The 24,436-nt window shown below is 53.1% G+C and overlaps 1 protein-coding gene across 1 annotated transcript in view; it reads right to left on the reverse strand.

The window, feature by feature from the left end:
• The window catches only part of AJAP1 (adherens junctions associated protein 1), a 106,425-nt gene extending 82,537 nt beyond the window's left edge, over positions 1–23,888 (reverse strand). Inside the window, exon 1 of the mRNA XM_081056011.1 lies at positions 23,726–23,888. Coding sequence (XP_080912137.1) covers positions 23,726–23,754 — 29 coding nt within the window. The 5' untranslated portion in view covers positions 23,755–23,888. The remainder of the gene's footprint in view (positions 1–23,725) is intronic.
• Between the last annotated feature and the right edge of the window lie 548 nt (positions 23,889–24,436).

Raw genomic sequence — 24,436 nt, forward strand, 5'->3', positions numbered from 1 at the left:
TGTCGTAAATAAACTCAATTTTCACTCCCTTCGCACAAATCATCTTTTTTTGGAACTGGTGGAAAAAAAAAAAAAGAAAGAAAGAAAACGAGCAAGAGCCTCGGGATGAGGAAATCGGAGGAGCGTGACTAATACATAGGCTCCAAAAATGAAATGAGGAGGCAAGCACATCGGTGCCCACTGATCTCAGCAGCAATGAGCATGAACTAGAAAAGGATCCTCTCCTGAAATGTGCCGAGTGTCCGAAGGCCACCGAGCAGCAGGAGCAGTGAGTGACCGATGGACCTGGCTGTCCCTGAGCAAGGACGTGCACGGAGCCGGAGCCCACGGGATGGGTTCCTCTCCAGCACACGTGTCTGAGTCCCTGCTGCTTGCAGCAACTTTCCCCGTATGCCCCAGGCTGTCTTGCTGATTAATGGAGAAGCCACTCTCCATCTTCCCCTGCTCCAATGCCCAGAACATCTTTGGGCCACATGAAATGGCTTTGGTTACCCCATTACCAACCGTGGGGTTATACCAGAGCCCCCGGCCCTGGTGTAAGGCACGTTCTGTACTAAAAGATTTTACCTTTTGCCTTTGCCCTCGGCTACTGGGAGTTGTCTCCAGGACCTGGGAATGTCCTGCCTGACAAGAGTGTCTGTTTTCCTGGGGATCTTGGCCACCAAATAGTCTAACAGCATGATGTAGGGCGGGGGGCTCGGGTCATGTGGTATCTGCCTAACTTCACAAGAGGTCAGCCATGAGGGCAGCCAACCAGGTCTGCGTGACTGAGCACCAGTAAAGACTTCGGACACCGCGACTCAGGTGAGCAGCCCTGGTGGGTACCACTCCATATGCACTGTCACCAAGAAAGCAAGGTGTCCTGATTTCAAGGGGAGAGGACAGCTGGAAGACTGTGTTTGGTTCCTTCCTGCACTCTGCCCCCTGCATCTCTTCCCTGGCCAGTTTTAATCTGTATTCTTCCCATGTAATAAACGGTAACCGTGAGTGTAAGGGCTTTTCCGAGTCCTGTGAGTCCTTCTAGCGAATTACTGAACCTGAGAGAGGTCCTGGGACCTCCAAACGCTGCAGCTGGTGTCAGAAGTGGGCGTGGCCCCCGGGACATCTCCCTCCAGCTCCACATAAGCCTGCCCTTGTCACAGGCCCTTTAGGCAGCTCAAGAGGGCTACGTGGCCCGGAGAGGAGGGGACAGGCTGTGATCTGGGTCCTGCCGCTCCCTCCAGTCCTGATTCTCTGACATCTGGGCCTCATGGTGAAGGGGCAGCCTTCTCCTGCCCGCCGGAAGATGCTGGCACCAGCACCCAAGACGTCTCCATAACCACATGAAAACATGATTCACGCCCTGAGCAGAATCTATGTTTGAAAACGCTGAGGAGAAAGCAGAAGTAGGCAACGAGACAGAAATAGGCACATGCAGATGAAACAAGCCCTTTGTCTGCACAGAACTTTCTGCCAGAGACCCCAAAATGTGGAGACGAGGAGGCATAGAAGGGTGTGTCCTGTTTACTGCTCCCTCTTCCCAGTGTGACCAAAGCTGGAGCTCTGAAAGCTTCTCGGGGAACCGGAGCCCTGGGCGGGAGGGCCCTGAGCCCGGCAGCTGACAGCCTCTGCCCACTGCTCCCGGGGGCCTGGCCAGCTGCTCCCCTCCCACTCAGGAAGTCCCACACGTGTCTGAATTCGGACCTTCCTGCCACTCCCATGCTCTGCCTCTGACCTTTGAACTTACAGTAGGGGTGGTAAACTGTTTCTGGAAAGGCCCAGAGAGTAAGTTTTACGTTTTTTGGGGCTGGAGGGGAATCTTTGTCACAACCATTCAACACTGTCCTTGCAGCCACAGACAATTTGCAAATAAGTGGGCGTGACCATTGCCAATAAAACTTTATTTACAAAATAAGGCAGCTGATGGGTTTGGCCCTCAAAGTATAGTTTGCTGACTTTTACCTAGAAAATAGCTCCTGCGGCCTAAGGTTTCACGGAACGCCCCCTGCAGTGTCCTATCCCCGCCCATCACGCTGTGCTGTCACCCGGCCCCTGGGCCATTTGCAATCTCTGGGACCAGTACAGCCAGATTTAGCAATTAAAATGCAGGATACCTGGTTACATGACCATTTCAGAGAAACATGGATTTTTCTTTCTTCTTTTTTTTTTAAGTATAAGTATACCCCCATGCAAAATTTGGACATACTTATACCTAAAAGTATTTGTTGTTTACCAGAAATTAAAACACAGCTGAGCACCCTGTATTTTACCAGGCAGCCCTATCTGGGGGTAATAAGGTCCAACGCATTCCATGGAGAGCCGAGCTCTCTGCTCCTGCCTCAGGGGTCGGAGCCTCTCCTGAATCAGTAATTCTGATAAAGCCTTTGAGAGAGGGGAGGAGAGAGAGAGGAAGGAAGAGAGAGCGAAAAAAAATTGGACCATCAAGGGCATCTTGTTGCCCAATTCATTCGTATCAGATAGTCACAAATGACCACAAACAGCAGTTTGAAATCGCACCCACTTATCAGCCCCACAGATCTGTGGGTCAGAGTGCAGGGTGGCATGGCCTGTCCCCTGCTCAGGGTCACACAAGCTCACATCAAGGTACCACTGGGCTATGTGCCCCTCTGGAGACATGAGCTCACTCAGGTGGCTGGCAGAATCCAGTCCCTCATGGTTGCAGGACCGAGGTCCCCACTTCCTTGACATGCGGCCACCTCCCTCTTCAAGCCCTGCTGCAACCTTCCTGTTTCAGGACTCCCTGGCTCACGGCTGCCTCTCTCCATCTTTCCGTCTCTGTGTTCAAGGGCACCTGTGGTTACACTGGGTAATCTCCCTATTCTAGTGACCTTAATTACCTCTGCAGAGTGTTCCTTGTGTCAGCTGATGAATTCAGGGCGTCGTATCACTAGGGGTACTAGGGGTACCCCTAGGGGAACTAGGGGTAGTACCTGCTTGGGGGCCATGATTCTCCCCCCACATCACCCACAAGGTAGGGACACACACCGCTGGGGACGCAGGAATGCACTGGACAGGCATGGTCCCATCCCTGGAAATGACTTGGGAGAGATATTTGCAATGTAAACGCCTCTACTGTGGCTTCTGGTCCCCGATAAATGCTGTTTTGGGGCCCATTGAGGAGTTTACGGCAGACATTCTGCTCCCAAGACCCTAGGGTTAGCGGGTCATCATAATCTGAAAGCAAAATATAGCAGTAATGAGATCCCAACACCACGTGGGCAAAGCCCAGGCAAAAATACGTCTTCCACTGCTGCAATGCACCCAAGACCAAAACATCCAAATTCGTGTGGCCCTTCGGGACTCCTAGTAGCTTAGCTGGTTCGTTTTCATTTGATGTGCCTGGAGCTCCTGTATGTCACAGTGACTTGGGGGCCAGCAACCCCAGTGACATTGGGCAGCCATAAGGTCCAGCCGTGGAAGGCCCGTGTGACCCCGACCGCTCCTTCCATCCAGCGTGGCCATCATGTGCTCCACGACAACCCCCCTTAATAATGTGCACCCACAAGATGTCCAGCTCCTTAGCCTATATGCACACGCTGTAGCCTAATTCACAAGCAGCTCCATGGGTCTCAAACTAGCTGTGCCCGGACCCAGAGAAGGGGGGCGAGGGGTTCCACAAAAGGACTCCACCACGTGGGGAAGAACTCAGGAAAGCACTCTGAGAACTGAGTCTCTGCTCTTCCCACGACACCTGAGTGGAGGTGGGAGGACTGCCCGTGGGTCCCTGGTTAGACCATCCCCACAAAAGCCGGCTCTAACAGCTTCCTGTGAAACTCCCTGCTCCCATTAATTACATTTTCTGGTTACCCAGGGATTCAATTTTGTTCAGTCTCCAGATTTACAAAAGCAGGAAAAATAATGGGCCAATATCTTTTAGATTAGAAGCTCGGCTAATGAGGTTTCCATGTCATCGTGCCAATGTCGCTTGATGAATGGGGATGTGATAGGAACACAGGTTGGGAGGGGTGTTTGGAAAAAGATGGCAGGACTGGAAGCGGCCCACCTCCCCCACCTCCTGGGGTGTGATCAGAGAAAGTCGGAGCCGTCCTGAGCCCATGACCCACACCTGCTGGATGGGAAGACCCAGGGTCCAATGCTTCAGGTGGGCACAAAGGTGAAGGAAGATGATGGCTGCATGCCACGTGGCACTTCGTAAGTTCCTCATACTAGTTAGCTGCCGTTGTCACTTTATGAAGATTGTCATCATGTTGATAGTATTGTTATTATACGTTGGACCTCAGTTCGTTCTACTACCAAATAAGCAGAATCACCCAAGTCTACTCATTCTTGTGAGAGCAGTGGAAGGAAGGCATGGGATGGAGTGGGAAGCAAACTCTAAGACACCAGCAAGTGTCACTATTCCCATCATCTCTCAGAGAAGCGACGATGGAGAAGGTCCAGGATATTTTCTCAAACATCCGCATCCCAGGACATCCCTTTAAAGATGTTTTCAAAAAACTTAAATCCCCATTATTGACTTAGTTTGTCATTTGTTTTGACCCTGTCTCCTAAAGGGAGAGGGAAAAGGAACATTCTGGAAAACTGTTCCAGCTAATACAGGTTTGCCGCTGCTTTCACACGTTTTCCTGACTATGTTGTCTAGTGAGTTCTTGGGACAGGAAACCACAGGCGGATGAGGCTGGGGGGAGACCTCTGCCTTGTCTGTCACTGGACAGCGACCCACAGGGGATGGCAGTTTCCAGGAGCCAGAAGCCGAGCAGGCATCCTACTTATGTGCCAGCGAGACTCTGCTCTCACTGGAAAAGCGACGGGCTCAGCAAATGAGGCCACAGCTGGGGAGCTCCGAGTTCACGGCATGTGGCTGGGTCAGAGAGGCCCCATGTTACCATGGGGTCCAGTCTGGCATCTTCCTGAGAGGAGAAACGTCAGCTGAGGTGTTTTTCAATAGACCACACAGCGCAGCTCTGAGGTCCAGGAAGAGGGGCAGCAGAAGTCACTGAGAATAAGATTCATCCCAGGGGCAATGGCTTTAATTCACTCCCCAAATGGCTCATAATCCCTCTTTAGTGTGGAGCTTACAAAAAGCGCTGCTTCTCGCCCGAGCCTCCTCCCTGGGGATGTGTTAGGAGTGAAGCCGGAACAGCTGCTCAGCGCCCAGCGCCCAGCCCACAGGCAGTGGGGGCCTGTCTGCTCTGTGACGGGCTGGGGGGCTGGGCTGGCGCTGTCACTAAAGCCTGGTGCCCGGCGGTGCTGGACTGTGCTTTTCATGCAGCTACCCTCCAGCCAGCCTATGGGGGGGGGTGACATCCCATCCTTCAGATGAGGAAACCGAGCTCTGAGGGACCATGGGAACTGCCCAAGGCCACACAGGACGTGCAGCTGTGTCCGAGCCAGGTAGCTGCAGATAAAAGCCATGTCCAGGAAGCATTGGCACCTAGGCACGCACCCAAAGAATTGAATACAGTGAGAGAGACACCCGGGGACCCACATTCACAGCAAGGCTACTCACAACAGCCAAAAGGTAAAACCACTAAATCTGCCCATCAACGGATGGATGGATAAACAAGAGTGTCCCATCCATACACTGGAATAGTATTCGGCCACGAAAGGGAACGGAGCACTGATTCACACAACGTGGATCAACGTCGAAAACACTGTGCTGAGTGAAAGAACCAGACACAAGAGGTCACAAAGTGTAGCATTTCATTTATACCAACTATCTAGAACAGGCAAATCCATAGACAGAAAGCAGACTGGTGGTTGCCAAAAGACGGGGAAAAGAGAGAATGGGGAGTGATAGCTAATGGGTATCAGGTTTCCTTTAGGAAGATGAAAATATTTTGGAAGTAGCTAGTGGTGACAGTGGCACAATATGACGTGTGTACTAAATGCAGCCAAAATGTGCACTTTAAAAGGCTTAATTTTATGTTGCACAAATTTTACCTCAATAAAAAAAATTAAAAAGTGTTGGCTGAGTCTTTGTCCCTCCTATTTTCTGAGGCTGGGTCCTTCCTATTGGCTGAGCCTGAATCCCTACTATTGGCTGAGTCTAAGTCCCTCCTGTGAAATTCAAATACACCCTGTGGCAACCGGCATAAATTGCACCTGCTTGTGACTCAGTAGGATTCTGGAATTCCTACACAAGAGGGAGTCTTAGAATAGTAAGAGGGGCTGAGGGAGATTATGGTGAGGGTCGGTGTGGAGCCCACCCTGCCCATCATTTCCCAGAGCTGCAATGGACTTCAGTCTCTCACTGAAAGTAAATGAAGGATAAGGAAAGGAAAGCAGGGCCCCACAAAGCCTGGCCACTGCAGGCTCTGCCCATAGACATCAGCCCTGGATACGTCTCCCGGGCGAGGGCTCCTGGCTCCAGGACTGGCACACAACATGCAGAACAAGAAAAAGACGTGCCCGCACTCTCCCTGGGCGTCCCCCTCCCAGAACTGGGACTGGACAGCAGCGCTGCCCGTGAGTCTGGTCAAGCTCCTCTTGGAGTCTGTGGGCACCACTCTGCTGGGTTTGCATGACCATAGACCAATTGCTTAACCCTTCTGCCTCAGTTTGCCCATTTGTGAAATAAGACTAATGACATTTCCTGACCTTGAAGGGCTGTTGAGAAATTTTATTAGTTTCTGAACTGCTTGACACCTGATGGATGAAAAGGGCAAAGATTTATTAATCGGTGATTTTCAAGTCCACTGGTGCCTTCCACCCACTTCCCCCATTGCACACACTCCACACACACACCTACATGTACACACATATACACACACAGCTACACAAACCCCCCCAGAGACACACACACACACACCCTACAGCGACATAAACACCCACACAAGTACACACACACACATGCCCACACACACACACACAGACACACACAGACACACACACACACTCCCCATGTGTGCACGCATGCACACACACGTAACAGTTCTCTTCCTAACCTACTTTAAGGAAGGGGCTTGTAGCTGCGTTACCACACAGGTTTGGAGCCACACGAGGAGGACAAAGGAAGCCACCCCCTGATGACATTACTGGGGAAGAAAACAAATTCCCCCGAGTCTTCCCTTTCCTATTTGCATTCTCCACGTTGACCCGGTGCTGTTGATTCACCACCCTGCACCTCAGGCTCTTCCCAAAATGCAAAGTGCAGCGTGGGCAGGCTGACGAGTGCCACCTGAGGGGTCCTCTGAGGGGGAGAGGATGCAGAAAGGGGGGTGGAAAGCAACGTGGGGTGCTTAGAGCAGGCTGGGCGCTGGCCCCACGTGGTCCTGCTATAGTGTTTTCCCGAGAGTACCTGGGTGAAAACAGACCAGTGGCAGGGCAGCTGACCGCAGCCCTGATCCCGGGCGCCTCCTCAGCCGGTGTTTCCTCGGGCCTCCACCCAGAGCTCCTGGCCTCCGGGTTTCTGATCGTCCTCCAGGGGCCCCCAGCACATGACCGCCGGGCCAGCCAGGACACGAGGCTCTGCCCGCGGTGACACCCCAGGTCTTCTCACGCCCCCCACTCCCAGCAGTCCGTCTCCTCCCATGTCACTCCCCAGGGTTGCCTCCCCCTTTCCAGCTGAACACCCACAGGAGGAGCGGGCAGGGCTTCCCTGGGACCTTCGCTGATGGCCCAGCCTGAGGACGGAGCTGGAGTCCTGGCTTGGCATCTGAGGCCCCCACTCTGGCCCTGGTGACCCTCTCAGGCTCCTTCCTGCCACGGCCCCCCACATACCTTCCTCCCCAGCTACACAGAAGACTGATCCAAATGTACCTGATCTGCCCATTCCTGACTCCTCCTGGGGCAGGGGCCTGGGGGTGAGTCTGCAGCAAGTTGTTTAACTGCCAGGGGCCTCCGTGTGTCCGTCTGTAAAGCACGCACACCTGAAGTGCCCGAGAGACAGCAGCCACCCTGCTCCCTCTGCCTGGATGCCCCTTCCTCTTGGGCACACCTGCCTGCCTTCTACTGGTCCTCCCAGGTGAGGGTCAAGTGTCACTTCCTCCAGGAAGCCTTCCCAACTGCTCCAGTAGAGCCACATGCTTCTTTCCCCGTGGCTCCTGCGGGCCCGGGAGGGTTCTCCTGTCTCCGTGCCCAGCACAGCACTCAGGAGACACTCCATCAGCTCCTGCTGAATGAAGCCATCAGCAGGGACTCTTCCGTGGCCTGCAGGCCCGGAGCCCGCCTGGGCTGCAGTCCTGAGCCAGCTGACCTTTGGGAGATCACCCGGCTAGCTGGTACTATGAAACCACAGCCCTGGCTTCGCCCAGGACCCTGGGTGCCACAACCTGAACAAGAGATGCCAGCGGAGTGAACGTGGGGCTCAGGTTTTCTGGAGCATCGGCCTCTGAAGAAAATCAAATTAGCCTGAAAATGCTGAGGGAAGGAGGAACCTGGAGCGTGAGAGCAAAGAGACTTCAGGTAGTGACGAGCAGTAAATTAGCCGAGCGAGGGCCCTAATCGAGAGGCTGCAGTGCCCCTGCCAGCCTGCGAGGTGTGAAGCCACAGCGACTGGACCCAGAGCCTAATGGGGCTACTCCATCAACATTTTCTGGGACTGTGAAAGGCGGTGTCACAAAAATAAACATGCTTACGCTTGTCTTGCATAATTGGCTCCCTAAAGAATCTGTGCCTTCTGAAAGCCACCAAGTGCCTCGGCGGGAAGCACAGCATTTCCCAGCATCGGGCACTGTCCTGAACGTTCCCTCTACAAAAAGAAGGGGTGGGCACAGCGAGGCACGTGGGTGGGCGCCTAGTGGGTCCTTTCCTCCTCATTGTAACGGACTTCTTCCCAAGTGCCAGAGCGTGGCCTGAATTCAGCTGGGCCGGAGGCCAGGCCTTTGTCACAGGCTGGCCTGGTGGTTCCGGGAGGGTCATTACAATACATAAAACATAGTGCCCGGCCTGGTAACAGATTCCTTTATAGAAAATCACTTTGAACAAATGGTGGTTCCATGCCGAAGAAGACCATGGAGCGTGCCCAGGGAATCTCTTCACCCTTGCGCAAGACAACTTTTGGCAACAATTAGGGAGATGGACTCCCCAGTGGAACGTTTACTTTAGTCCGTGGTGGCAATGGGTCCAGGAAGGCGCTCGTGGGACTCTCGTCAAAGGTGCACTACATTATTTAGAGCTCCAATGGAAGCACAGTAGAGCCAAGTGGGTGTCACCCAAAAGATCGTCTGAGGAAACAGAAGCAGGCATGGACTTGACCTGCCCCGTCTCCAAACTTGCCACCTACCTCCCAGGGCCACCCTCGACTGTCGGAGGACAACTCTCCTGACCCACCCCAGCAGGAGGGTGTTGTCCCGAGGGTCTGCAGCCCGGGGTGGGTGCATTTGTTCCTCTGTGGCTGCCCAGTTGGGCCCCAGGCAAACCCCCAACCACATGGATAGGCTTCTGTTATCACGTGGGCACTCCACGCCCGACATCCTTACTACCAGTCTCAGGACACCCGACGGTCAGGAAGTGTCCTTCCCAATCTCTGAATCCCGGTGTCCCTGTGTGTCCCCCACCAAGCCAGGCAGAAAGGAAGTTGATCCCTGGATGCTGGGCTCCCATTCCACGCTTTGCTGCCTGCTTGGGCCTGGCAGGTGTGGAATTCCTTAAACACATCCAATGCCCATGTGTTGTCTTCCAGATGTAATGTTTCGGAGGACAGACGCTGGAGCTGGACTGCCTGGGTTGGAGTCCCAGCTCTGCCATTTACTTGCTGTGTGACCTTGGGCAAGTCACTCAACTTCTCTGTGCCTCCTCTAGAAAAAGGAGATAATGAAATGCCTACATCGTAGCAATGCTGTAAGGATGAGTTAAGATGTGTCAAGTGCTTCGGACAGTGTCTGGTACATAGTAACCACCAGGCAAGTGCCCACTAATGTTATAGCTATATGCCTCCATGAGGGCGTTCTACCCGCGGCTACCGACAAGCATGTCTTCCACCCTCCCAGGGAGGAAGGGACACTCTGTGACACTCGGGCTACCATTTTCCCATCCCACGCCCAGAGCAGATATGATGAGTGGTCTATGGGCACTTTTCCCTCTCAAGCCTCAAGGAGAACTCAAAAATCCTTCTTAACACAGCTCGAGGAAGGAATTACCAAACAATCGACACTGGTCCCCAGAGCTGAGATCTCTTCACCACCCCTACGTCTGGGGAGCCCCTGCTGAGAAGCTGGCATCTGAGAGCAAGGACTCTGGAGGGCCAGTTGGGCCGTGACTCTTGTGCACACGCCTGGGACCAGCTCAGGAAGGACGAATCACGTTCCTCCAAGTTCCCGCTCCGTTTGGAACAGTCCCCACCCTGGTCGCGCGTGGTGTGGCTGGGGAACGGATGTCCCGTGGGCTGCGGCATCTTGAACACAGTGCAACCTCATTTCCGGTGAGCTCTGGCCTGTGCTCACTGACCCAGCACCGTTCCTCTCATCTAAAAGGGTCCCCCCAAGCCCTTTGCTATCATCTGCCGCAGGAAGGTGGGCTTCCTGAGCTGCCACCACTGCCCCACTGGAAGGAAACGTGACCAGAATACACACAGCTGCCACCTAGCAGAGGGGGGCTCTTTGCAGGGCCACCCACCAACCCCCTCTTCTCCACTCCCAGGCCGCACGCTCCTTCCTCCAGGCATGGGGACCACACCCAGGCCAGCTGGCAGCCCTTCTTCCTCTAATGAGTCCAGGTGTCCCCTCCAGTATCTTTGCACCAAGACACAGCGGAAACCACTGTACTCGGATTTATCGCGTAAGATGCAGGGCTGTGGCGAGACTCAGTTGTCACTCAATAAATGTTTATCACATGAAAAATGAACAAACAAACAAGGGCTTATGTGTAGTCAGCTCTTCCCTGTAGCGCCAAGGGAAGGAGCACATGGAAAACCAGAGGTGGAATCCCGCGTACCTGGCCCGGTACATTTCCACCAACCTAATTCCATCTACAGGGTTTGTTGTGATCCCCGCAGCATTTCTATCTGTGGTTATCAGGTACCCGGGATGACGAGAAACACAAAAACCCTGTGCCCACCAAGTGCTGCACACAAATGTTCACAGCACTAACTGCAAAGCAGGAACGGCGACAGGCCCCTCAACAGGGGAACCGCTAAACCAGGTGTGGTGTGCCCAGAAAAGGGATGCAGCTCGGGAGTACCGAGGAAGGAAGAGCCAGCCTGCTGGAACAAGGCTCAGTGAAGCAAACCAGACAAGAGCTGGCCGCGTGCGTGAGAACAGGAAATGCCCAGGAGAGGCAAGTCTACAGAGACAAAAGCCACGTTAGTGGTTGCTGGAGGCTTCGGGGGCAGAAATGGGGACTAACTGTTAGTAGCACAAGGGGTCTTACTCGGGGTGATGGAAATGGTCCAACCTGAACTACGGTCATGGTTACACACACGGTAAATTTACTAGAAATCACTGACTTGTACACTTAAAATGTGATGGTAGATAAAGCAGACCTCAACAAACACACACACACACACACACACACGCAGTCGGCAATCCTTTCTACCCAGTTATGCTAAACCCAAGTTTCTCAATGTAACCATTCATTCACTTCCGCAGTTTAATTTCGAGACAACTCTCAAGAGGGCCTCCCTGGAATTGGTGACATATTTATTTTTAATTATTAAATAGACTGAATAACAGTATCTGTGTCACAGAGATGTTTTCCTCCCTTGGTGACATTTCATGAATCCTTTGCTGCAAAACAATCTCTGATTTAGACTACCAGCGTTTTACTTCAAACAGCAGGTGCCCGAAGGAACTGTGGTTTTAGAGACAGCTGGACACAGGGCTGGATCCTAAGTGTTGACCTGATGTCACAGCAGCTGGGTTCTTCAAGTTTCATTTTATTTCATTTCATTTTTGTTTTGTTTTTCCCAAAAGGGCAACGTGTAACTTATAGGAGTGAAAAGCAAATTTCACATACAAACCGGGAGCCATAAGGGACAGTGGAATAAACATGAATGGACCTTGGAGTCCATGACCCCAGGTTCAAATCCCAGCTCTCCCAGTAACTTGCTGTGTGACCTTGCACAAATGACTTAACCTCTCTGTGTTTTCCTCTGTAAAATGAGAGCGACAAGACCTGCCTTGCAGTGCTGCCATGAGGATCCTGAGGACTCAGATGACATGGATTGATTGGGTCACTTAGCACAAAGCCTGAGTGACGGAAAGTTCTGGAACTGGGATTCTCTAGGGCCTCCTCACAGGACGTCAAGGACAGAGTAAGACAAGTCATGAGTCTAGTTCAGGGGGTCTCAGAAGCACACAGTGGAATCTAACACAGCTTCCCAGTGCATCCCCCAATTTCACTCAACAGCATTTATAGAGCGTGTGGGCACGTGGGCGCACACACACACTCACACACACTCCAGTTCTTTCATCATAAAGACCAAAGTGAGGCGAAAACAGCAAAGCCACCAACTACCATTCTGTTTCACAACCTTGAGTCTCAGGTGTTACTGATGTAGAAAGAAACCAGCTGTTTTTGATTTAAAACCCTCTGAGCGTGGTCCTGAAGCCACCCTACGTGCCAGGGTAGGAAAGTGGGGCTGGCCCCAAAAAGGCTGCTCTATTTTCGGAGCTGACCTAATTGATGTGTGGATCTGGACAGCTCTTCTTATCCAATAATTATGCACCCGGTCATTTATCACTGTCACTGATGATGGATCTCATAACGTTAGCAACACCACACGTTCAGATGTCGCTGTATTTGCATTCTCCAAAACGTGGCAGAATCACAGCTTGGCAAATTTTGTAAAGTAATTGTTTCCCCCTTTTGCCCCTTTCCACATCACCAAATCCAAGTGCATGTTCCTAAAAAGGGTGTATACACTCACACACACACACACACACACACCCCGAGAATACAATCAGGTGCTAATCTTTGACAGAGAAGTAGAGAGTATTTGTATTTTTTCATTGAACCATTTATTTTAACTGCAGACGCACACATGCTGTAAGACTAACAGGTCCTGTGCCCGGTACCCATTCCTCCCAGTGGTAACATCTTACAAAACCTCAGTAGTGCTATACGCAGAGGGGTCCTCACACCATCGCGATAGAAACCATTCTGTCCCAAGAAGCCCTCAGGGGGCCCTGTCACAACCGCAGCCTATCCCCTTCGAATCCCCACCTCATTTTAACCCCTGGCAATTACTACTCCCTTCTCCACTTCTATAATTTGGTCACTTCACGTTGCTGTGGGATCATCACAGGGTATGTGACCTTCTGAGAGTGGCTTTTTTCACTCACATAATTCTCCAGTCACACAGGTTGCTTCCATTCTCATTGCTGGGTGCTATTTCATGGTGTGACGGTGCCACCATGTTTCACATTCATCATGAAAGGGCATCTGGCTTGGTTCCAATTCGTGACCAGCACAAATAAAGCTGCTACAAACGTTTGTGTGTGAGGATCCATTTCATTTCTCTGGCACAAATGTCCAAGAGTGAAACGCTCAATCATATGGCAGGGGCACGTGTCCTAAGAAACGCCCAAACTGCTTTCCAGAGCGGCAGTGACATTTTACCTCCCACCAGCAGTGTGAGTGGGGCAGTTTCTCCTCATCCTCACCAGCACTGGTTGTCGTCAATATTTTTTATTTCAACCATTCTGATAGGTGGATAGTGGTGTCTCATTGTGGTTTTAATTTGTACTTCTCTAATACATGATGATATTGAACACCTTTCCACATGCTTTTTTTACTATCCAAATAAAGATCCTCTTTGGTGAAATGTTCCTTCAAAGCTCTTATGTGTTTCTAAGTGGACTGTTCAATTTTTTCTTGAGTTTGGAAAGGTGTTTATGTCGTTTAGATACTAGTCCTTTGTCAGGTATGTGTTGTGCAAGCATTCTCTTTCACTCTGCAGTTTGTCTTTTCATCCTCTTAAAAGAATCTCTCACAGAGTAAATTTTAAAATTTTGATTAAAATCCAGCATATCAGTTCTTCCTTTTATGGACTGGGCTGCTGATGTCAAGTTGAAGAACTCTTTGCTTAGCTAAGAAAATCTTCAATCTTGAAGATTTTATCCTTACTTTTTTCTAAAAGTTTTAGAGTTTTACATGTAATTCTATGGTGTGTTTTGAGTTCTTTTGTATAAAGTATGAGACTTAGGTTGAGGGGTTTTTTGTGTTGTTGTTTTTTTTTTGGGGGGGTGGCTATGAATGTCTGGTTGTTCCAGTACCATTTGTCAAAGAAGGTATCCTCCACTGAATTTGCACTTCTGCCAAAAATCAGTTCAGATATTTGTGGGGGTCTATTTCTGGATCCTCTGTTCTGCTTCATTGATCTATGTATCTATCCCTAAATTGATACTACACAGTGTTCATTATTGTGGCTATATAATAAGTCCTGTATCCAGAGAGACCGAGTCCTCCCATTTTATTATTCTTGTCCACAACTGTTCTAGCCATCCTAGTTCCTTTTCACGAGTTTCAGAATCATCTTATCTATATGTACAAACATTTTGTTGAGAATTGTGTTCAACCTCCACACCAGTTTGAGAATTCACATCCTTACTTATGTCTACCTTTCCAATCCATGAACATGGTATGTCCATCCATTTATTTATACCTTCTCTGATTTTTTTTCTTCTGCCTGTGAATCCTCAGAATTGTCAGCATAACATGTTTTGTTACATTTACACCAAAACACTTCATGTTTGAGTGATTGTAAATGGTATGGAATTTTTCTTTTCAGTGTCTGTGGGATCACTGCTAGTAGATAGAAATGCAGTTCATTTTTGTACATTTATCTTGTATCCTGCAACATCCTTGCTGAACTCACTTAATAGTCCTAGGAGATTTTATAGATTATGTGAGATTTTTTCCTATGTAGACAATCATGTCATCTGCAAATATAGATAGTTTTATGTCTTCCTTTCTGTATGTCTTTTATTTCCTTTTCTTCCTGTATCACACTAGAGTTTGCAGTATTCTGTTGAATTAAGAGTGGTGACAGGGACATCCTTGATTTGGTCCTGATCTCAGGGGAAAGCTTCTGGTTTCTCAACATTAAGTATGAAGTTAGTTGTAGCCTTTTGGAGATGTCCTTTATCAACTTGGGGAAGTGCCCCTCTATTCCTATTTGTCTGAGAGTTCTTCTTATAGATAAGTATTGAATTTATCAAATGCAGTTTTTCTTCTTTAGCCTTTTCATATGATAGGTTGTATTTACTGATTTTCAAATATCGAACCATCCTTGCATCCATGGAATAAACCTACTTGGCCATAGTATATAGGTCTTTTTACATATTGCTGAATCGTATCTGCTTAAGAGTTTTGTTATTGTATTATTACGCTAAGGATTTTGGGGGGAGGGGCTATTTGCACAAGCAATATTGTTCCATAGTTTTCTGTCTTTGTTTGACTTTGATATCAGAGTAATCTCAGCTTCATAAAATGAATTGAGAATGTTAGTTTTTTAACAGCACTTTTCTGATGCCAGACCTTCTTCCCTGAAATCTTCCCTCCCTCCAACCTAAACATTCTTTTTTTCAGAACAAAGGAATAGCATGAAAATGCCCAAAGGGCCCTGGCACGCTATGACCCATGAATAGTGAATTCCTGAGAACCCACTCCTGGAGCCATGGTGTGTAGCTGCCCTCCTCATCTTTCTTTTGCTAGAATCTTCACAACAGCTAACAGAACCCATATGTCAATTTGAAGAAGTTGCACCATTGGATTTGGCCAAAGGAAGGCACCTGATTTGCTCTTCAGTTGCCACAAAGTTCCATAAGTTTGAATACAGGGATCTAGTAAGAATGAATCTGTGCCCTACTTTAAGTCAGTACCTTCAAAATGATTTCAATGGCATCAAAATGGGTGTTCCCGGAGCTCAGGGAGCTTACCATTTAATTTAGGGCTCCCAAATTGTGGAATTATCCCACAATGCAAATTCTGTACTTTAAGCCTCAAGAAAGGGTGGCCACAAATGATCGCCCAGGGGGCCTCAGCAGACCACACTCCCTGCCTGGAAGCCCTGCCTGGTGAGGGACCTTGCACTTAGAAGGGGCACCAGCATTGTTTCATGAAGACACAGGGTGGGCTTCTGGTGGCAAGGGCGACCCCGCCAGTCCCCCCAGAGCCCCACTCATGCCTGTGCAGCACTGAAACACAGCCCATCCGCCCACTCAGAACCAGGTGTCTCTGAGCAGCTGCCAGCAGCCAGGCTCTGATGTGGCACGTGCCACGCTTACTCTCAATCCTGTGAATACGGCCAATTTCCTCTGCAGGAGGTTTTGTCCTAAAAACTGGTCTCTTCACCTGGCATTGGAGCTCTTGAGAACACGTGCTCTGATACCCACTGGCCCCCAAATGCCACAACACATACTCACATGCACGCCCACCACACATGCACACATTCACTCATACACACAAACACACACTCCCCCACACACCTCCAACTGCATATACAGCCAACTGCACACACACACACACACATTTCTGGAACAATGTTCCGACAGGTTTTCATTCAAACAAGGCCTTGGTGAGTCACTGTCTCTCGTGCTCCCATGGGCCCTGAGACAGCTGGACTGTCATCATCGGTGACAGGTGCCAGGGTGCAGGGAACAGGAGCAAGGCCCCGCGCTCAATGACCCGTCGGGCCGTTGAATGTGCCTCAGGAGGGAGCGCTGGCTGTCTGCCACCCACGTGTGTTCATTCAGGAGTTCAAGAGGACGCTGGAAACATTTCTCCCAAGAGGCCAGCTCTCCCTGCCGGCAGGTCACCTGGCCTGTTTGCTCTTGCACTTGCTGGTCTTACCTCGTCACCAACTGACCCCAGGCTCTGACGCCTGTTACAAGTGCTGAGGCTTTGTCACTGCCTCCTTGGCACCCCAAGAGTGCTTTGTCACCATCCGGTGCAGGAAGTGCCCCAGCAGGTCTCAATGACCTGCCTGCACAGCCTGCCATCTCCCTCTGCAGGCTGCGGGCCCCCTGAAAAGGCAGTGGCTGCTCCCCACCCAGCTCATTGTTCTACCTCTGCCTCTGGCGTGACCTGGCACAGAGCTGGCACTGGGCGAACATCCACTGTTGAATTAGAAGGAATGCCAGCCAGGCTGGCCCTCTGCGGAGCTCGTGCTAATGGAGCAACAGTGCCAGAATCAGACACTGGCTGGGGGGTGGCAGGCTCCTCAACACTGCCTTTGCTCACCTCCGAGTTTCCCCAGGAAAGAGTCCAATACAGCAGCCTCGAGCTCCACATGGCTCCTGAGCACCCCAAATGCAGCTAGCCCAAAGGGAGATGTGTTGTGGAAATAAATGATACCCCTGATTTCAAAGACCACACGCACAGAATAAGAAGGTAACATTGATACCCATCAGTACTATTTTATATTGCGTACACAGTGAAATGATAGTATTGTGTGTACATTGGGTTAAACTAAAAGTATCATTCAAGTTGAGTTCCCTTTTTTGTTTTGTTTCACTGTGGCTACTGGAAATGTTCAAAGTACAAATGTGACCCATATTATATTTCTATCGGATTGTGCTGGTCTCTACCCTGATCATAGTATTTGGACCCCCCCACCAACTGTCCCTCACACTGCACAGAAACCCACTCAGTTCTGGGTCCGTGGGATATCTACTCATGGTCCAGCATCCCCCAGGCGCTCAAGAACTAAGGAAGGAATTAAAGGTGGGAATGAAATGAATGAAAGCAGAGATCAGGGCATTTTCTGTTATGTGGACATTTAAAGCAGACATGTTTTATTAATTAGAGTCGCCATGCTGTCCATGACATCCCCAGGACTTATTTTATAACTGGGAATCGGGACCCTTTGAGTCCCTTCACCTGAGTCAGCCAGCCCCCTCCCCCGCCTCCGGCAACCACCAGTCTGTTCTCTGAACTGCAGGTTTGAAAGTTGCTAAGAGACTAGATCTTACACGTTCTTATCACAATCACAAGAAAACAAAATTCTGTAACTGTGTGTGGTGACGGATGTTAACTAGAATTATTATGGCGATCATTTCCTGATATTTACAAATATTGAATCATTATATTGTACACCTGACACCCTTATGTCAATTATACCTCAATTGAAAAACAAACAAAAAAAAAAAGCAGGCGTGTCTTATCCATGTGCTGAGCAACTTCTGCGGCTCACATGTGGGACAGAGCAGAGGTGTCCCATGGTGTGTGCGGGTCACTAACTTCCCTCAACATTCTCCTACCTGCACATCCATGGATTCATATGCCAACCAGAACCTTCTCTTTCAAATGAACTGGCTCTATCTCTACTTAACCATTTCCTGGTCCCTGGTAGGTGTATAAACTGTCCCCATCCCCAAGAAAGCCAAGAGGAAGGGGAGATTTCAGCCCAAGAAGTTTGCCTTTCTGCCCAAAGCTCCGCCAAGTCTCCCTGTCCTGCTTTGGTGGCTCGTCAGCACCCCCCCATCCCACTGCCAAACCTGTGCCACCTGCCTTCATGTTCTCTTCCCAGACACTTAAAAACTGGATGCTCTCATTCCTACAGAACTGATAATGACTGAAAGAATTTGCTGAGGTAGTTTTTCCTGAAAATGTCTGCATCCCAATTATAACTCAATCCTCAAGCCAAAGGAATGAATCTCTAATGGTGGAATTATGAACACCAGTAAGCCAGGGTGAAGAAGTGATATATCTATTTGAGTCAGGACAAGCCCTAAACTTAAGACTGGCCTTGGCTGGGCATTCCTTTCCTAGGTCTCAGTGTGAAGTTAGGGACGATGCAAGACCAGGGCAAGACTTGGTAAAGTAAGGGCACTATGCCATGTGGACACAAGTACTTATCTGAAGACATCTCCTGAATGTTTACCGTGCACCAGGCACTCTTCACAGGAGGTGAAGAATGAGACGCAGTCCGTACCCAGGGAGCAGGGCTCCTCTCCAGTGCAAAACAGAAGCCCATGTGCAGGTTCCCAAGTTTCCCCAGTGGACACACCCCCTTCATCACTGGCCAGCTATGAGGCCCGGGCATGCTTCTGATGCTGCCCCTTCCGGAAGCCCCTGAGGTCACACACAGCCAAGCAGGATTCTTTCAGCAGCCACACTGCCCAGGCAACTGCCGACATGAGGCTGGAAACAGTAGAAGGGCAGAAAGGCAGCGGCCCTGCCAGGCCAGCCCTCCTTGGCCGGCCACCGAGAGAAAGTACAACAACTGGCAGAAGTCCCAGTGAGTGGGCAGAATAAGCACAGTGCATGGCGGGCTGGGGAGGTTGCAGCACAGATGGACCCAGCATGGCTGTGGGTCCTGGGTGGAAAGGAATAAAGGGACACCCTTTTGCAGAGTGCACCCATTGGACAGAGATGCAAACACAAACCCGAGCCCTCGCCCCGGCCACCCCGTGGGTCCAATGGCAGACCCCTGTCTTTTGCCAACATATGAGCCCTCCACTCCAGGCTTTCTTTGGGTCACATTGGAGATGTTTGTCATCTATGAAGACCCCCAAAAGATGATTGGTGGTTTGTGGCTTCTCACTGTCCCCAGGGTCCTTTCCAAAGAAAGACGCTGGAGCCCAACATAGCTCCCAGAGCCACGTCCCAATTAACTCGGCCAGCCCAGAGGCTGCTGGGAGCAATTCTACAGCTGCTCCACCCCACCCCCCGGCAGAAGTCTGAGTCCTTATCACACTTCAGGAAGGGCCTTCGGGGGCTGGTGTTGAAGAAACACCCTGCTGTTCCTGGTCGATTGCTGGGGTACAGAGTGCTGCCCTGACGAGGGCGCTAGAGCAGCCAGGCCTCTGCCAGGTGGCCAAATCTGATCCAGTCCAGAGATGGAGGGACACCCAGGGCGCAGGGCCTCCCACCCGAGGTCCCCTGGAGCTCTGATGGGCTCGCTGCAGCCTCTGACTTTCTATTAACGGAGAGTTAATCCGAGTTACGTAACTGCCACTCCCCGCTCCCAGCCTCATGACTCACGGAGTCTAGAATTCCTGGAAGGGGGTCTTAGACAAAGAGAGTCGAGTTGGCCACATGGTCTGTGGGCTCCAGCTGCACAGAGCCCTGCTCCTACCTCCCCCTCATGTCTGACTGGCATCGGGCAGGAGAAACCCTCTCGAGCCAGACTTCAAACATAGAAATCTAGATCAAGGATATATTTGGCTTTCCAAGCTAATCTTTACATCAGTTTGGTCTCTATTGACTTGTAACCCTTTGAAGATTTGGCAACTACGCATGGAAGGCAGATGACTCTTACGTAACCCCAGACAGGACCCGTGGGCTCTGGAAGGCTGCGCCGTGCTGGTCGGGCTGGGGGTTTGGTGTTTGCCCACTTCATCGTGACCCGGGGTGCGGCTCTACCCACATGCTGTGGGTGCCCTGTGGGTTTCCCGCAAAGAACCCAGGAGATGAAGGACTCAGGACACACACCAAGCCCACCTCTGCCAAACACCTGGATGGTGTCCAGGTCAGTAGGTGGGGACAACGAGGCCGAGATGGGGTGTGCTGTTCCCACCACCATCTGAGTGACACAGGCCAAGAGGCTGCAGGAAGCAGGGGGGAAAGCAAGCCGTTCCCTCCCCAGGGACCAGGAGACAGCCGTCTCTGAAAGGCGTGGAGCTGTCTCTGCTTCTCAGCTGCCTGCCCTGCTCCCTACTTATCGCCTCCTTCCATGCACAGAAGAAAAGGAAGCAGGTAATTGATTACACTGAAATCAACAGAAGGGGCCGACCAGGGAGAGCCTGCCAGCCCCTCCTCTGCTTGGACAGCGGATCCCGGAGGTGGGCGTGAGGGGTGGGGGTGCGCCCATGTGGTAGGAGATTTGAGCTGCCTCCTAAAATGGCCATTCATTCCAGCATTATTGTCCCTGACGAGCCTCACAGCCACTGGCGCTCTATGGGTTCCAGAGACAATCAATTCGGTGGCAGCAGCTAGAAACGGGCACGAGCCAGGATTCACCAGGAAGGCCATGTCTGTGGACAGAGCGTCTGACTTGGTCCTCTAAAGCCATTGCACAGCCCCAGCTGCTGGAGGGCTTTTCAGGTGGGGCTGGTGACAGCCAACCCACGGGGTCCCTGCGGTGAGGCCCAACTGTGGCACAGTGTGGACAGCACTGTGGGGAGAGCTGTGAAGCGCCCCATGAAAAAAGAGAGTCGTATGATGTTGTCACACACCCTATCCCCACCGCATATGCTCCCCACGGCCATCCAGACAGAAGGTGCCACCGAACCTTAGGGTGGGAGAACCCTAAGGGACACAGAACCATAGGGACACAGCCTGCCATTGGCAAACCATCCCACACTCTCCTAAGGACACCTTGCAAATGCCTGGCGGGCTCCAAGCCTGACAGCAGCCACCTGGAGAGCTGCAGGCTCAGAGGCCACTCACCACCAGGCCGCCACCCTCGGAACCGCTGCTTGCTGAGTAAGCGCCCCCCCTTCCCCCACCCCCCACACACAGCTGTCCCTGGTGCTCATTTATGTCAGGCTCCAGGGCGGCTGGCCGCCTCAGGAGACCCCCTGCATCCGTGCTGAAGGAAGGTATCTTCAGAGCTTTGTCATGGCCCCCACCAAAAAGGCATAGAAACAGCTCAGTAAGACAGTCTGCTTCCCCTCCTAGGAGGAGAAGGCTCCAGGCACAGCTCCGCTCAAAGGCAGAAGCAAAACGCTGAGCCCAGCCTCCGTCTCGAAGCCAGAGCTCACAGCCCCTCACTCAGGCAATGCCCAGAGCTGGCTTCTGTCACCTGGGCTCCAGGTACAGTGCTTGCCTGACATCCTCAGGCTCCAAGCCCAGCAGCAGGACGCCCTGTGCTCACCCGGGAGCCATGGAGTAAGCGAAGGTGACAGCCTGACTTCAGGAAAAAAAGCGCATCCCACTTCTCCAGCAAGCAATCTCGGCTCTCGGGTAGCGTTACCGGGTGCCTGTCGTGACGCAGAGGCACAGGGACCCTCCATCCAACCCTCCTTCTGGCCAGGGTATGGCTCCACCATATGACAGAGCTCTCTCCTGTCAGCCTCCCAAAAAGGTGACAGCTCATCCTTGGAGACCCACTTAGAGAAAAATCTCTTGTGCTAACACCAAAAGGAAAAAACAAAAGGTCAAACTTCAAAATCACCAACAGAACTATTTCCTAAAGCAAAACCCCAAGCAGATCTCACTTGGCGATGTTTTAGAACGCTGTGTCGGTGAATTCTGGGCCAACAGAGCGCTCACCGTCTGTGCTATTTACTCTCCTCGCCCCTTATCAAAATGTACTAATCTTTCTATCTAGCAACTTACTAATAAAAAAAAAAAGATGTCGGTTCAAATAACTTGCCGGCAGTCAGCCAGTAACCAAGTGGCAGACAGCGGTTCAGGAGGCAGCTGGGAGCTGAAGGTGCGCGCGGGTCGGGTGGGGACCACCTGATGTTTCCCACGGCCTGGGGGCGGGGGCCTGGGGTCTGGCTGAGACCCCGAGGCAGAGGGCAGGGCGCCGGGATGGGTCACCGGCCAAGCTGCCCGCTCCATTTTGTCTGTTTCCAGAACCTTATCTGGCCCAAGCACACGACATGGACTCAGGCCGAGCCGATACCCAACACCGCCGGTCTCACCATTAACCTTTTAGAGCCCACGCCCGCAAAGAGACCCGGCAAGGAACGCCGCTTCCAGCAAAGGGCCAATAATAACATTTAACCGTTTTCACTAGATGTTGTGAATAGTCTACCCCTGGAGTGGGGAATCGGCTCATAAAGCAAGGCTGGCTACAAAACGCCTGGCGAGCTCAGTCCCCTTCTGATTTCTCAAAATCAGGACGCGCAGTTGATCCTCCCCGGGGCTCACTCCCCCGGCGCCTGCCCGCGTCGCGGTGGGGGCGGCTCCAGCAGCCGGCTCGGCACCAGCGGCCCCTTGGTCCCCAACGCGAGAGCGCAGTGCAACCCAGTGGCCGAACTCGGGAACCGCACGCCGGCTGCCTCCGCCTCTGCCTACGTCCTCCGCGCTCTCGGTAGCAACCTGGGACCCAAACGCACGAGCCCCGCTCCACGGCGCCCCCGGGCAGGAGGGGACGGCTCGGAGGCAGCCTGCCCTGCAAGTGGACAGCTGTGCCCTGCCGGGTCCTAGGCCGCCCGTGGCAGGGGTTTAAGCCCGAGCGCCACCGCAGGCGAGCAAAGTTTGGCGAAAAGGGTCTTCCTGGGTACCCCCGCCGCGGGCTCCAGCCTCCAAGCCCCTTTCCAGCTGGACCTGAAGCCCGGGACACAGACAAGCCCCGGGATGCTCCCACGGGTGTTTCTGTTTGGATGGGGGGGTGCCCGTTCGCGTTCCCCCAAAATCCCACGGTCTCCCGCCCCAGCTGCCCGCCAGCTGTGCGCGCCCGTCGGGCCCGGAGGTCACCGGCTGACAGCTGGATGGGCAGCTGGAAGCCCGGAGGCCCCTGCTCAGGCCCGGGGCCCCGAGGCAGAGGAAGGGCGGGCGGAGTCGCTGTTTGGTTTTGTTTTCCTTCAACTCCGCTTGCCAAGCTCTCGCCCGGAGCCGGGAGCCCTGGCTTTCCCCGGCAACGCCGGCCCCCGCCCTGGGTCCACGGCCCGCCGCGCCCAGCCGCCCGGGCTCCTCGCTGCGAGCCCCGGGGCGGCCGGCCAGGACACTGCGCTGCTGGCGCCGCGAGCTGCGGGCATCCTTGCCCGGACCCCGGACGCGCGGAGCCCAGGAGAGTGGGCCGCTCCCTGCGGGGCCGCGGAGCTCCGAGCTCCGGACTGGAGCCCCGGTCCGGCTCTCTGTGCACCCCGGGGGGCGCTCGCAGGGGTCCCTTTATTTGCAACACGGAGGAAGGCGCCTTTCAGCCCAGCCCAGCACCCACGCACTCGCCACCCACACGCACCCGGGCGCCGGTCGGGTCGCTCACCTGAGTCCTAAAAGCTGTTGAATCCACATGGTCACGTTTCGGGGAGCGGAGCCTCAGACCTTGCTTGCCCCGGCCATCTGCGCGGCGCCGTAGCCCGCTCGCTTCCGTCCCGCGGCGCCGGTCCCTGGCTCTCGGTCCGCCGCCGCCCGCCGCCCGCCGGCCGCGGGGCGCACAGCGAGTCAGAGCGCGGCCGCGCGGGGCTCCATGCCGGCCGGCGCGCCGCCGCCGTTGGGGCGCATGGCTCAGGCGGGGCGGCCCGCGGGGGCGCTCATCCTCCGGCCGGGGTTCGGGGCTCGCGTGCCCGCTCCGGGAGGCGACCCAGCGAAGGCGGCAGCGAGCGCGGCCGGCCCGGAAGGGGCGCACTCCTGCGCTGCGGCCGCGCGGCGCGGGTCGGCACAGGGGCTGCTTCGCCCTCCGGGCAGCGAGGAGGGAGGCCCGGCGGGGGGCGCCGCCGCGCACGGCGCGTGTCTCCTGCCTCCGGTCGGAGCCTCGCGCCGAGAGGGCGACGTGGTCCGGGGTGGGGGGTGGGGGGGCGGCGAGGCGGGAGAACACCGGTCGCTTCCGCACGCCGCCGGGTCACGGGGCTCCAGCCGGCCCGCGCCGCTCAAGTTGGCCGGGGGCTCCGTCTGAGCGCTCGCTCCGCACACGGCCGCGGCGCGGGAGGCGGGCAGGGGGCGGGCGCGGGAGGCGCGCCGGGCGAGGGCGCCGTGG

This window comes from Rhinolophus hipposideros (assembly GCF_964194185.1).
Source record: "Rhinolophus hipposideros genome assembly, chromosome: 8".
NCBI classification, from domain to species: Eukaryota; Metazoa; Chordata; class Mammalia; order Chiroptera; family Rhinolophidae; genus Rhinolophus; species Rhinolophus hipposideros.